The sequence below is a fragment of the Ailuropoda melanoleuca genome, chromosome 16 (genome assembly GCF_002007445.2).
Source record: "Ailuropoda melanoleuca isolate Jingjing chromosome 16, ASM200744v2, whole genome shotgun sequence".
Classification (NCBI taxonomy): Eukaryota; Metazoa; Chordata; class Mammalia; order Carnivora; family Ursidae; genus Ailuropoda; species Ailuropoda melanoleuca.
The window spans coordinates 21,677,735-21,692,767 of NC_048233.1; the positions used below are offsets into that span (position 1 = coordinate 21,677,735).

Here is a 15,033-nt window from a genome sequence, read left to right on the forward strand (position 1 = left end):
ATGGATCAAGCACAGATACTAGCTCACTGTAAAAATAATCATTAAAAAACAGGAACTATTATAAACCAATGAAATATATGTTTAAAAAGTTTTGTATGTATGCCTTCCAAAATGATATACTGATAATTTTAGTGAATCAAAACGTGATGAACATTTCCTAATTGTTCTATCCTAAGTGGTGTGTCATTTACAATTTCTATGGAAACATTCAAATATTGTTCCAAATTTCTTTAGCAAAAGATTTAATATCTGTTTCAAATTCCAGATAAAGTAACAGACTCAATTTGATGGGCTCTGCAGAATTACTGCTCATTTTGTTTTCAGGAGTGCTTATGATCTTGATTTATTTGATATAATTAACCAGGGCTAAGAGACTAGGGTCTACATCTAATTACTTATGGGAATTTGGCATAGCTCTTATTATTTCTGGACCATATCTTCTCCTTCTACCCAAGAAGAAACAGTTGGACTAAGTTAGCTCTAAAGTCTATTTTTTATATTAATTATTTTATCAATCACTGAGTTCTAATTCAATAGTATTCAAAGTGTTCGTCTGTGAGGAGGTTGGGAGCTTGTACGAGTAGGTAATCCACCAAACCGCTTCCTTCATCGAGAAAGTATTGCAGTGAAAAAGCATGTCAGCTGAGTTAAAGTGGGTTTAGCAAGCTCCTTATCTCATTAAGGACATCAGCAGCTCAAAAACTGGTCTGAGGGCCCTACTGTGCTCACACATTCTTTTCTTCTGCTCACTCAAATGATTATCTTCGAGCATACCCAAAAGTTTTTACGATGATGCAAACATTAGTAGTCTTCAGTCTTACAGCAATTGAAAAGAGTGAAATAATTGGCAGGTTTCCTAAGTATACCCTTCATCTACGCAGTTGGTTGTTGCTTAAGTAATTAAGAGGCTATACATTACATTAGCCTCCCAAGACTCAGGCTCAAGCCAAAAAAACTTGAATTAACCACAGCTATGGTTCTTGTGACTGTATCTAAAACCAACCCTGACCAAAAAAACAACACAAAACAAAAGAAAACAAACAAAAACCCGTGTCTTTATGAGTTTTCAAACCGAAATTTAAATATCTATTTAAACAGATCACATGGCATTCACAGAGAAGTTAGAATCAGTGGGGTATACCGAATTTCTCTTATTAAGATCCAGAGAGTACAGAAGAACAAGTAACTAGTGTGAATAGACAGACAAAATATTTAAAATATGAGCGTCCTAGAAGATTTAGAGCGGGATATACATTGCACTGAATATACAAGCCTAAGAACTGAGTACAAAAACATCTGTCATTTTCAGAGGTTCCTATTTGTGGAAATTACAGCCCAGTGAATCTGTATATTCTTTCATTAACACAGTCTCAAAATTTAAAAGAAGAAACATACCCCTATCTTATTTTATTATATAATCATGCTCTTTAAGTCAGATATAACAGAATATTTTAAACATATGCTCTAAGTATTAAATATTTACATAAGAAAAGAAGAGGGGGAACAAAAATTGGGATTCTTTCTCAGGGTAAAAATTACTATCTATATAAGTGGATGACATTTTCATTGTTCAGGTGCTTCAAGGCATCCATTTGGTCAAAGGCAGCTGCTTATATAAATAATGGTGGAGCTCTTTAGTTACGCATTTTTAAATTGGGATGTTTCAAACCAAGGGCAAATTTTATCAGAATGTGTGTAAATTATTTATCCATTGATTCATCTTGCAAATATTGACCCCTAACATCAACAACACTTTCTCTTTCCCCCTTTTGCAGCTATTTGCTTGCTGAATAATTTTTGTCTCTCTTCATACACATATACCACATTTCTATATACATTACTTCATTTTAAATGTCTTTCAGTGCTTCTGAGTCTGACTGATGTAAGATGTTATTTTGAACATGCCAAAGCATCTAAACGGCCCCGGTCTTTTCTTTTCAGCCTGCATTCCTTGATAAGTGGCAGAGCTTCCCACTTATCAGTCACTCAAAGTGACTGTAGCTGTCAGTTGTGTACAAAGCGCAATCAGTTTGGAAGCGGAGACACCAGCATTTTTCTTCTCAGCTTGAAGCAAACACGTTTTGACTGCTAGTCATTCAATTTTAAAGCATCCTCAATTAGGGGCGGATGAAGATATAAAGAAAACACATCCTAAACACCTCCACCAGGCAACAGAAAAATTTTATTGTTATCTCTTGATTTACCTCACGGCAGCACCATCCCTCCTCTTCTCCTTGCTGCATGACACGGGTGCTCGTGACAACACACCCTCTATCGTGGAAAGATGCAATAATATATTAACTAACACTCTGTGAAACCTCTGCTGGAGCCTGTTTGGGCTTTCTTTTGCTCTCTGCACCACTTGCATCACCCGACAAAAATTCAAATAATTTATTTTAAAATTAAAACAAAATGATCTTTTACACTCACTTGGCTTATGAGGGGACAACTTTTTATTCAATGAAAACAAGAAATCTAGTTGCCTAATGAGAATAAAGAGGAGGAGACTGAGCCAGAGAAGGAATTATGGGAGAAAGAAAATAAAATCAGAAGGTAAAGGAAATGACTAGTGGCTATGTCAGATGGTCAAGCAGCAGGTGTAGACACAGATACTGGCAAAGTAGTGAAAAGGAATACAGAGGTAGAGAGGGAGTAAAAACATGTGTTCAGAATTAGAGAGTGGCTTTGGTAGAAGAAAAAAATTAATACATACTTTGTCGATAAACAGAAAAGAAGGGAAACAGTGATTCAAAAAGATGTATAGAAACCCAAGAATACATACACACATATATGCACACTCACACAGTGTATACACCTATGGTAATATAAATCTCTAGTTAAATATGTGTATTATATCAAAATTATCTCATTACCTCTTTTTTTTAAACGTATGTGCATGCTATGAAAGTTCATTAGTTCACCTCCTCACATTTCCTATTTAGGTATAACAAGATTGCCGACATCAGATAATTCTTTTTAAAGATACTTATTGATTTCCCCCATTTATAAAAGAGCACTCTCTTACCTGGTTTATTATAGAAAGCAAAACTGAATTATTTTTAAAAAAATCCTGCCACATTTGCCAATTTAATAGGTTTAATTCAGTTTGATAAGATCAATTACTCTTATTTTCTTGGGATTATCTGAATTAAATCACTCACTGCTACTCTAATAAGGAGAGAAAGGAAGAAGGTGCCTTTTAAGTTTACATAGTACTCAACTGTTAGGATCTCAGATTCTCTCTCTCTCTCTCTCACACACACACACTCCTCAGTTCCACTGTCTATAAAATGGAGATAATGTCATAACCTACCTGAATTCTTGTGAAAATTATTTGAAATGACCTCTGCAAAGTGCCAAGTACTTAATGAGCAATGGGCTGCTCCTTCTCACCAGTATGATACAAAATACAAAATGATTTTACAAACCATATACAGCACTAGGAAATGCTGGCTATCTATTTTTGATGGCTCCCTAAACATCTATTTCAATCCCTTGAGAAAATTATCATCTTGCTTATTATTACATATACTACAGAGTGGGTAATGTGCCCACACTTTATTCATTCATCCATTCAATAAATATTTTAAAGTTCTTATTATATGCCGGGAACTATTATATGTACTTTGGGTATAGCAGTGAGCAAGACAGATCAAATCTTTGACCCCACAGAACTTATTGCCAGGTGTGTATTATGGTAGCAGTATGGGGTACAGCAAAACCAGGGCACATATAAAAGGTTGATAATGGCTCTGAAGAGAATTAAGCAGGACAAATGGTCAGAGATGACTAAGAGATGCAAGGACTGTTTTGGATTGGGTTGTCAGAGATGCCCTCGTCCCCCCACCCCCCATCCAGAGGAGGATGGCATTTAAAGAGAGACCTGAATGAAATGAGGGTCTGAGTTATATGATGAACTAAAGAAAGCATTCTAGGCCATAAGAAAGACAAATAAAAATGAACTGATGCTAGAACATTCCTGGCATATTCCCTGAAACCAGGAAGGACAGGTTTCTAGGGTAGAAGGAATGAGGGAGACATTTCGAGAGGTTGGCATCCAAGTACAGCCCAATAGACTAACATAAGGCAAGTGGATTTATTTTAAATGACATGACTTTGAGCATGGCTACAGCATAATTAAATTTAAAAGATCACACTAGCAGCTATGTGAAATGTCTGCTTAGGGGGTTAACAGAGGAAGCTGGATTACCAGCTTGGTGAGGAGGCTACTACAGGAGCCTAGGTGAGAAATGATGGTGAGTAATGGTAAGAGAAGTTGGTCAATTGATAGACTGAGGATAAAAACCAATGTTGATGGATTAGTTGTGTGGTATTAAAGAATGAAAGGATTTAAGGATAGTTCCTAAGTTTTGGTGACAGCAACTAGGCATATGGTCTCATACTCATAGTTGGATAAACTGGGAAATGAGTTTTGGAAACATAATTAAAGGTTCTGCTTTCAAAATGTGAAATTTGGGTGCTTACTAGTTATGTATTTAAATAGGCTGAGTAGGCAGTTGGATATTTGACTCTGAGGTTTAGGAGAGATATCAAGGATAGAAAGATAAATTTTCAAGTATTATCTTTAAAATAGTACATAAAACAATTAGATGAGATCATTTAGGGAGTAAGTCAGATGATGGAGAATTACAGCAAGTTAGCCTTTGAAGGATGTGGAAAAAGCCACCAAAAGAGACTGAGGATGGAGAATAAAAAAGGGTTTTGTTTTTGCTTTTTTTCCCCCCCTAAAGCAGATCGTGGTCTTTTGGAGGCCAGCTGAAGAGTGCTACATGAAAGTGGGAGTAATCAACTTTATCAAATGCTGCCATGTGACTGAGAATTTACCACTTCTAGGATACTCATTGCAGAAGAAGCAATTCCAGTTTTTCTGTTTGCTTCTCCTTCAAGAGAAAACTAGTATAATAAAGTATCCTTAATGTTCTATTTGTCTTTCTTTCTTATTTTATTTGATTGTTAGTCTTTCTTTTCTAAAGAAAAACAGAGCCAAACACACACACACACACTAAAAAGTCAGTTTCTTTTTGTCTATAAGATACATAAAAATTTACCAGCTTTTTGAAATAAATCAATCAGAGGAAGACAATTATATGATTTCACTCATACGTGGAATTTAAGAAACAAAACAGGATCATAGGAGAAGGGAGAGAAAAATAAAATAAGATGAAATCAGGGAGGGAGACAAACCATAAGAGGCTCTTAATCATAGGAAACAAACTGAGGGTTGCTGGAGGGGAGAGGCATGAGGGATGGGGTAACTGGGTGATGGGCATTAAGGAGGGCACTTGATGTAATGAGCACTGGGTATTATATGCAACTAATAAGTCACTGAACTCTACCTCTGAAACTGATATACTATATGTTAATTAATTGAATTTAAAATTAAATTTAAAAAATTTTACCAGCTTTTGAGTAGAAATTAGTCCTCCAGCTACAGAACTCAACCAAATTCACCATGTGCTAGGAATACCTGGAATGTAAGTCTTGACTCATGATATAACTACTCTTCATAGAATAATTAATTTTATGTTAACACTCTGTTAATTTCATTGGCATCTAATTTTCTTTCTATTTGTCAACTCTATTCAAAGAAAGGAGATAGAAATTCTTTCTAAAGGCTTTGTGAGCAACTCCCTGCTATGGCATTGTTTGACCACATTAATGAACGTGTAAACTAGGGTAGAGTAAAATAGATACATTTTAGGCCAGCATATTGACTCCTGGCCTATATTTCCAAATCTGTTGTTGTTAACTTGCCTTGTTTTGTTTTGTTTCTCACTGTTTGATAATTACATTCCCAGGGTTTTATCTAAGCCCTGATGGGCCCTGTTTTGTTAACTGATAAGATAGGGAGTACAGAGCCACAGTGAGGAAGAGTGTTCAACTTTTCCACAGGTAATGTTGTTTGGGAAAATGTTGTAAAGTCATGGGAAAGACTGTTGTCAGTCGGCTTTCTGGGCCAATCTCAGTGATTCCATAATGGCCATTATGGATCAAATGAACCCAGGCTTCACTTCAGAAATCATACTGCAAAGATCAGAGAAAGAAGCAGCACAGAAATGGCACAGAAATATGATAGAAAAAGGAAAACAATAAGGAAGATTATTTGAGATTCCACATAAAAGATGAAAAAAAAAAATCTTCCATGAAATGCATTGTTTGTTTTTAGTGAAAAGCCCAAGTCAGGATGCATGCATTCCAGAACCAGATTACAGCTTCCAAAACCTGTGGTCAAAATTACTTCAGAACAGTCATCAAATATAGTTACTTTAACCAGAGTCTCAGTAATGTATTAAAGAGTTTAAAATATCAGGGTCATAGTTTAAAATTCTACATAAATATAAACTCATATTGTTTGATAAATCTATCAAAAAGAGAAAAAGGATGGTAATATTCTCCATATCTATGTTCCCTGGAAACACCAAGGAAACTAGAAAATATACATTTACAAATCTTAGAACTGCCTCAAGCTGTTCCTTTCTGCCATAACTCATTGTCTTTACAAGGACTCGTTCATTCCCGCATACTGGTTACTGTGTCTTGAATATTTAAAAACAAATTTAAGAATAATAATTAAATAAATAAAATTTTAGAAAGAAAGAAAGAAAGAACAAAAGAAAAAAGAAGAAAGGAAGGAAGGAAGGAAGGAAGGAAGGAAGGAAGGAAGGAAGGATTTTTTAAAATGATGTCCTGATTTCCAATCCAGGGTGACAGACTGACCATGTGCTTTTATTTCATTCTTTCCTGAGATACTGTTAAAATGATAAAAACAGACAAATTTAAAATCGTGTATCACATAAAACGGTAAAAAATAAAGGTTTACACAGGCAAGAAATTTGATTAGAGTTTGGAAGATGAAAATTGTAGAATGTTAACTAAAAGTGGGTGAAACAAACCAGAGTATACATGGAAGGAGTTAGGCAGAAATTGGGCTTAAGTTGCCCTCAGAACCACTAGAAAGTCTTGGGACTTGACAGTCCAGGTATGAGAAACAGCAGGAGTGAGACCTGGATTGGAAACAGGCATAGTTGAAAGTGGCTCCATCAGTTCACCTCTACCCCAGCTATGTCACACTCCCTCAACAGAAATTGAAGAGTCTGGGAAAACTTGAGATAGTCAGCATGAACACTGGATTTCCAGGACAAAGATTTCTGTGTCCATACATGTAATGTACGGCCAGCTTCTTATTCTCACTAAAGCAGCGTTCACCTGTTGATAAACCTCATCCATAGTCACAGCTTGCAATCTAGTTTTTCTCATATTGCTTTTAAATCTGAATGTGTAACTAATGACTTTTTAAAAATTTGAGCAGAACTTTAAGCTGAAAGAGAAACATCAAGATAAACAAGCAGGTGAAAAATGGAGGAAAAGAAAATTTAAGGAAATGAGAATTTAACTTTTTAAAAACATCAAAGTTTCAATTCAATGAGAAATGACAAGAACAGGATTAAACAGGAATAGGATAACCTGAAAACGGAATTATCAGGGAGCAAGAAGAAGCTTATGGGAATCAAGAATGTAATTTCTCAAATAAAGATTCAATTAAACAGTTCAGAAGATAAATTTCAGGCAATCCCCTAGGAAGAAGAATCAAGAAGCAGAGGAAAAATATGAACAATAAGAAACGTATTTATTAGTCCAGAAAAATAAAATAAAATATCTGTGTAGCAAGAGATGGAGAAAGAACTGGAAAATAATGAGATAAAATGGGTAAAGAAAAAAAAAAGAATTTTTCAGAGCAAAAAACCCACAACTCTTTAGACTAAAAGATTCATGGAATTTACAAAATAATAAATGAAAAATATCTGTATACATTCCAGTGAAATGTTACAATAAATAGAAAATACTAAAAACTTTCAGAAAGGAGAGATATTGGTCACCACCACCAACAAAACTAGATCAGCATCATATTTCTTGTCGATGTTAGAAGATGATGAATCAATAGATTTGAAATATAAGGAAAAAGATTTCCAGCTTAGAATTTCATTTGCAGCCAAACTATCAATCAAGTAGAGAACTTAAATAGAATGTTATTACATATACATATATTTAGAACGTTTTTACCCCAGACTCTTTATATCCCGCATCCCCGCACTGCTCCTTTTCTTTCAGGAAGTTTCTCGTGGTTCTGGAGAAAATTAAGGAGATAAACCAAGGAGGACAATATAGGAAACAGTGATTCCAACTCTGGAGAATTATAAATGGACATTCCAGAATGTTGGCTGGACCAACTGATCCAGATGAAAGCAGGACAGGCAGCTAGGAAGCAGGCATCAAGAAAAGCAGGGTTTTGGAGATTTGATTTATTCTTGAGAATTTATGAAGTTATAAGGCAAATCACATGAGTAAACATGAGGGGAAAAGAAAAAAAGAAAAGGGAAGAAAAGCCACACAAAAAGGAAATATGGAATATTCCTTTAAGACTATCCAAATAACAATACATAGATTTGTATTTTAATGTAAACAACATTTTTTGATTTTCAACTTTTAAGATTAAGCATTAGGTAAAGCACAACAGGTATGTGTGAATACATACATATGTACACAAACACATGTATTAAATATATTTAGGTAGACATACAGGTAACAGAAATTGGCAATTGGCAAGTGTGAAGAGACTATTTATGATTGATTGAAAAAGAAAAGAGGTGTAAGTAAACTATTTAAAGCTTAGAAGGACCTACTGGAAGAATTTAAATGACTTATGTAACTACATTGCAAGGTGAGGGAAGGAACAGGAGAGGATATCCGGGTAGAGGTACAAGAACTCAGCAAATCTTCATTTCTAAATTGATGATATTTAAAGATGATAAGTCAGAGACAGTATTATATTTTTATATACAGAGTAAATACTAAGAAGTTATTAAAAATGGAAACTCAAAAGATTTTAAAGTGGCTCCTTCTGAATAAAAGGATTGGGCACAGTATACAGAGGAGCATATAGGGGAGTTGGCTCTGGATAGGTGCTTTCCTTATTCTCTTGTACACTTAGCCATGTGACATGTGTTATATCAGTAAAAATTAAACTATATATGTATATCAATCAATCTGTACCTTTATCTATGGAGACAGGCTTATCTAGACAGTGAAATAATATGAATGACTAAAATTCCATCATTAGGTAATTGCCAGGAGATGTATTAAAAATGGTTAAAGGATTTTAAATTGGCTCTCTCTGAATGAAAGGACAGAGAGCTGCAGGTAGCATCCCTGATCTTCTAGGACAGGTCACCTATCTTCTTGAATGGAAGCTCTACTTCCAGAAAGTACAAGGAGGAGGAGGAAGTCACCCTTCAAGCTACTTCTTTGTAACTCCGTATTTTCTCTGCCAATAATCTATCTGAAAGCCTAGAATTGTATCCTGTCCAGTTGTGGTATATTTTATTTCCTAGAGCAAAACATTAGTCAGAGCTCAAGGAGTTAATGCATTTCCTTCTCAGGTTGAAATGCTACCTTAATTGCATGGTGTTTATTCTTGGCATTTCTAGTCTCCTAAAGAGACAAGGTTACTTTGCAATCTCTTTGTCCTCATGTATGTGTGTGGAGTCTTGTTGAGGGGGGTAAAATGCTTCCAACTTACCACACTCAGAGAAAGAAATCATAAATCAGCAGGTCAGTCAGGTACTATTATTTCACCTTTCACGTTATTATGTTTTCAATACAATATTTCAATGGATTTTGTTCTGCATAATAATTTATCAAGAATTACCAAAACTCTTAATGAGCTCAGAGAACTTTGGCTCCAATAAAATGAAACCTTTATCACAAATTGGTTGAGCCCATGACTGCAACTTAATCATCCAATTGTACATAAGTCAAGTTGTATTTTTATTTTGTAGGAATAAGTTCCCAGGGAAAGAAAACTCATTTTAAAACTTCGGGCCATTAAGCCTTAAATGGTAGAATGTCGGTGAAATAAAAATGAACTGGGCCAAGACTTGGGAAACTTGGAACCCAGCCATTGTTCTACAAGTAACAACTTCTGTGACATTGGGAAAATCTTCTAACCTTACTTGGTTTCAGTTTACAAATGTCAAAATGAGAGATAGGTCTAAATAAAGGCTTTCTAAAAATCCCTTGTAGTTTTAAAATCATATGAATTGTGGAACACTGAACTTACAGTTTTCAGAGACTACTGCCATGTAGATTATATTCTTTTTTTCCTAGAAATTCTCCTCTTGCTGGAAATACTCATCAAATTGTGCATCATCAGAAATACAGAAGGAACAAGTTTTTCTCTCCTAATGACCTAGGCAAAAATTTTCAGCATTGTGTGCTCACTACACGTCAGGTATGATTCCATTTAATACTCAGACTAACCCAGTGTCAGTTATTATAATTCCCATTTAATGGATGGGAATATTGAAATCAGAGGGATTAAGCAATTTTCCTAAGATCACACAGCAGATGAGGTGTGAACATGTAGAAACAGAATTCAGGTATGTCTTAATTCCAGAGAACCTTTGGACTGACCCTATTAGATGCTAATAAGAACCTAAAATTCCATCAAGTATTATTGAAAAAGGGTAAAAAAAAAATTAAAACTAGGACATGTTTCCCCCACTCACTCACAGAACTATAGAAACTCTGTCCCATACAAAGCTTCAAGATAAAAGGTAACTTGAGTCTCCAGAGACATTCAGTTTGTTGCCATAATGGAAGCTGAGTAGAGGTCACTCATTCATGTACTTTAAAAGGTTTGGTAACAGTGAATGAGGTCAAGATGAACCGTTGGTTTTGGATCATTATTGGAAACATAAACCACCTTATTATCCCTATTAGAAACAGGTTGATTTAATGTAAAAAAGAGATTAGTCAGAAAATAAAATTGCTAAAAGATGGGCACTGTAGGATAAGCAAAAGATTAAAGGGGAAAAAAGGTTACCTTTTTAAAAAATCTAAAGATATTTTTCTCTGAAATATTTACAAATTTCATCTCACATATTAATGTGCATTAAGAGTTAGCTAGGTACAGTCAGCAGGAATGCAAAAATATTCTATTTTTTTAAGGACAGCAAAGAAAAATATTAAAAGAAAACTGCTGAATGGGAGAAAAAGAAGACAAACTTCTTAGTGTTGCTAAAATTGAGAGTCTCATCAAGAAACAGACAAGCTCTTGTGGGAAGATGAGATATTTTCTGGTATTATGACATGATTTTATCTGGAAAATGAACTGATTTTGATGTTACAAAGAATAACAGAAAACATTTTTGTTTCTTCTTTTAATCCTAATGAGTTACATGAATCAACTTAGAAGAAGACTATAACTCTACATAAAGTCCTTGTAAGGAAGTAATGTAGATTTTCTCAATCTGATCAGAATCATGCAATTGGAGCTACAGTTGCTTTTTAAAGAGAGAAAAACAGTTCATAAAGAATTGATCCTAAGTGATTGAATACAATTGGTGAATTTGCTAATTCTTCTGGCATTTTCTCTTTGAATATATAACTACAGAGTAAAACCTACTACCACTTTTTTCATCTGGAGTTGAAAGAAGATAGAAATAATAGGCCAAGAGAAATTTTAAATAACTTAGGTCATTAGAGTATGTGAATGTTTGTGCATACACAAATATGCACAAACTTGTTCATACACTTTTTAAAAATCAAATGACATATACTTCAAATGTGATAAAGATGTCTAAATCAACCTGTTCTTTAGAGAGATCTCAGTAAAAAAAATGAGAGAAATGTTGGGGAACATCATCCTCCTGTCATTTAACACAGCCATCAAGTGTGAAAATTTGTCTTGCTCTCTTACCCTGTCAATCTAATCCATCTAGCAGGTCTCTCTACCCATCTAATGCACTGCATGCCTTTACCAGCATTTGGGCCAAGCGTGTATTTATAATTGAAACCAAAAGCCTAAAGGCAGCCTTAATTGTGGGTCTAGTAACATTGCAGTCCACTATTCTACCAATAAAGGAACTGGAATATATTGTTTTCTAAAGCTCAAAGAGACAGTGGTATAAGACACGTAAGAAAATGCAATCAGGATGAACAATTTAAGTTGGTGTGTTTATTTCTACAAGGTCTTAAGCTCCATATTTAAGAACGATAAAGGAAGTAGATCAAATTCAAAATACACTAGGTATCAAGTAAATTTATTCTACTGTAAATTCTCATGTAAGCATTGATTATGTGTGCATTGACAAAAATAAATTTTATAATACTATTTGTCATGAATTTGATTTGCCTTTCGCCATAGCAGATTTTATTTTTATCCTTCTTCCTCCTTGTCAGATGATGCCAAGGAAAAGGAGGAAGGGGAAAGAAGAAAAGGGAGAGAAAACATTCTCAAAAAGAAATGTGGCAAGGATTTATACGAGCAAAAAAAAAAAAAAAAAAAAGGATCTATTCCACATGTTTATTTTTATTATTTTTTATTTTATTTATTTTTTTTAAAGATTTCATTTGAGAGAGAGAGAGAGTGCAAGACAGGCAGAGAGGCAGGAGAGGGAGAGGCAGACTCCCCGCTGAGCAGGGAGGCCCGACATGGGATTCAATCCCAGGACCCTGGAAACATGGCCTGAGCCGAAGGCAGATGCTTAACCGACTGAGCCACCCAGGTGTCCCTGTTCCACATGTTTAATCTTCTATTTCTACACATGGCCCTATAGTGGTCCTTCCCAAAACTGAACAATTTCTCAATAGACTAATTTAAATATATTGTGACTTTCTTAACTATTAAGTATTTGCAAGACTGCCCCAAATCAACAATTTATAAAATATATTTTAGAAGTATGCTTTTAGTTAATGAATATACTAGAAACTGTGTAAATGAATTCTTTTCAGATCATCAGTCTTGCTCCATACTTATTTTTTGCTTGAAACATTTCCTACTTCCCAGATTAAATATACATAACTGCTTTATTATCTTATATTTTCAATAATTAAAAACATTTTAAATGTAGATAACCTGGTGCCATCAACTAAAACTATATTCAAAGTCAGCATACTTAGACTGAACATGAAATCCAACAAACAGTGTTGTGTATTTTTTTTAAGTAGATTCCAGCCCAGCACGGAGCCCAACACAGGGCTCAGACTCACAACAATGAGATCAAGACCTGAGCCGAGATCAAGAGTCCAACACTCAAATGACTGAGCCACCCAGATGCCCTCAATGAACAGTTTGAAACCACTGAATTGAATAACCACATTCCAGATATGATCAGACAGGTAACACCACATTAGGATTTGCTGCTCAGAATTACAGTTAAGGAGCGCAAAGAATCCTGGCTGGATCATCTCACTGTTTCTCTGTCTCTCCGAAGCTGTGACTAGCTCACAAAAATTTCAGGTGGACCAAGAATGAGTAAACTCTGATTGGGCTATATAATCCAGGGTAAAGTAATTAAGTATCCCTGATCCAATTAGGTAAAATGGGATAAACTCTACTGGCAATGAAGTCTAAACATGATTAAATACACAAATGAAACAATGTAGACATGTTTGCTTCTGTCATTTATGATATTTACCTTAAAAATATGTTGGATTCTCAAGAGAGAATTTCAAAAGAAGGATGGATTTCTCTTAACATCTGCTTCCAGAAGACGATGTTACATAGAGTAGATTCAATGCTCCATGAATTAGATTCTTTTTCTTGCTGGTAATAGGAAGTATGTATTGAGCACCTACTGTGTGCCTTGATACTCCATCCATGATTTCATTAAATCCTCATAAACAACACTCTTAGGAAATAGGCACTTTTGGAAAGGGAATTTTCAGAAGGGGAAACATTTTTGTCAAAATTCGTGCTACCTGCAAATGGGGAAGACAGGCCAGCCCTGACAACTTACTTTTTCCTTTTGTTACCAATATAGCTGCTTTCTTCCATCTTCGTTGATGCTCCTTATTATCACACATTTCCATTTAAGCAAAAGATGCAGGTTACAGAGCCCTCACTCAGTCTCTCCGGGCAACATGAAGGGTGAAATTCTACTTGAACACCAAATCATTCCCCTTCCCTAACCTCAACCCTTATCACACGTGGCTCTTGAACACATAGTAAAATGTCTCTAACAAAACTTGCTGTACCTTTTTGCTTTGGTTTCCCTGCACATCTCTCACTGAGATCACTCACAGTCACGTTTTAAACATTAAAGGATAGAGAAAATGAAACCTTTCTAACATTTCTTGGCAATAATTTCCTTTTGGTATAGGATGAAAATGACTGTCAGCTCACTCAGATCGAAGCTCCCTGACAGTAGGGGCTGTGCCAGTCACCATTTGCAAGATTTCTCAGGGCCTAGGAGGTGACATGGCAGGAATTAAGTAAGCCAAAAGTAATTTTTATTTTGGAGGTTATTCTAGTTAGGTCATCTAAACATTGGAAACAGGATACAGATAGATAGAAGATAGATAGATAGATAGATAGATAGATAGATAGATAGATAGATAGATAGATTTTCTTTTAATTGGAAGTATGCATGAAATGATGATTTCTGACCTGGATCTGTTGCTGAAGCAAATTGATTTTGTGTTGTTGCTGCAGAAGCTGCTGCTGTTGTCTTGCAATCTGTGGAGAAATTGCACATGAAAAATTTAAAAGTATATTGTAGTCCCAGGGGGCAATTACCAATGTTCTGTGGCTCCAAGTTTGATCTGACACTGATTAAGATGATGAAAATAGATGTGCCTGTACCCCTACAGTACCGGCAATTCATCCTTAAGTAGGATCAAACAAGATATTTAGTCTTCGGAACAGTTTCTTTTGGCCTAAAACAAATGAAGCCTAAGACACTCCAACAGTGATCCAATGCCGATGGTAGAGTGTTGGAAATCCCTCTTCCTTCCCGGCAATACAGTAGCAAGGTACGGCCCTGGCATTTTTAGCTCTTTTCTACAAAAGAAACTACGGCATCGAGGTGGGGGGGGGTGTTGTTGCGACCTGGGAGTTCAGGGTAGCACAGAGTATTGCATTGGCAGAGGCTGTATACCTCAGCGAGGTTTTAGTATTTGCTTTTGCTTTTTTTTGTAAATACTGCCCTCATTTCTGCCTCCCACAAATCC

General features: G+C 35.4%; 1 protein-coding gene across 18 annotated transcripts in view; it reads right to left on the minus strand.

The window, feature by feature from the left end:
- The window catches only part of SOX5 (SRY-box transcription factor 5), a 960,947-nt gene that overhangs the window by 176,075 nt on the left and 769,839 nt on the right, over nucleotides 1-15,033 (minus strand). For all 18 annotated transcript variants that reach the window (XM_034644599.1, XM_034644605.1, XM_034644606.1 and 15 more), the window contains one exon: nucleotides 14,471-14,539. In XM_034644599.1, coding sequence (XP_034500490.1) covers nucleotides 14,471-14,539 — 69 coding nt within the window. The remainder of the gene's footprint in view (nucleotides 1-14,470; nucleotides 14,540-15,033) is intronic.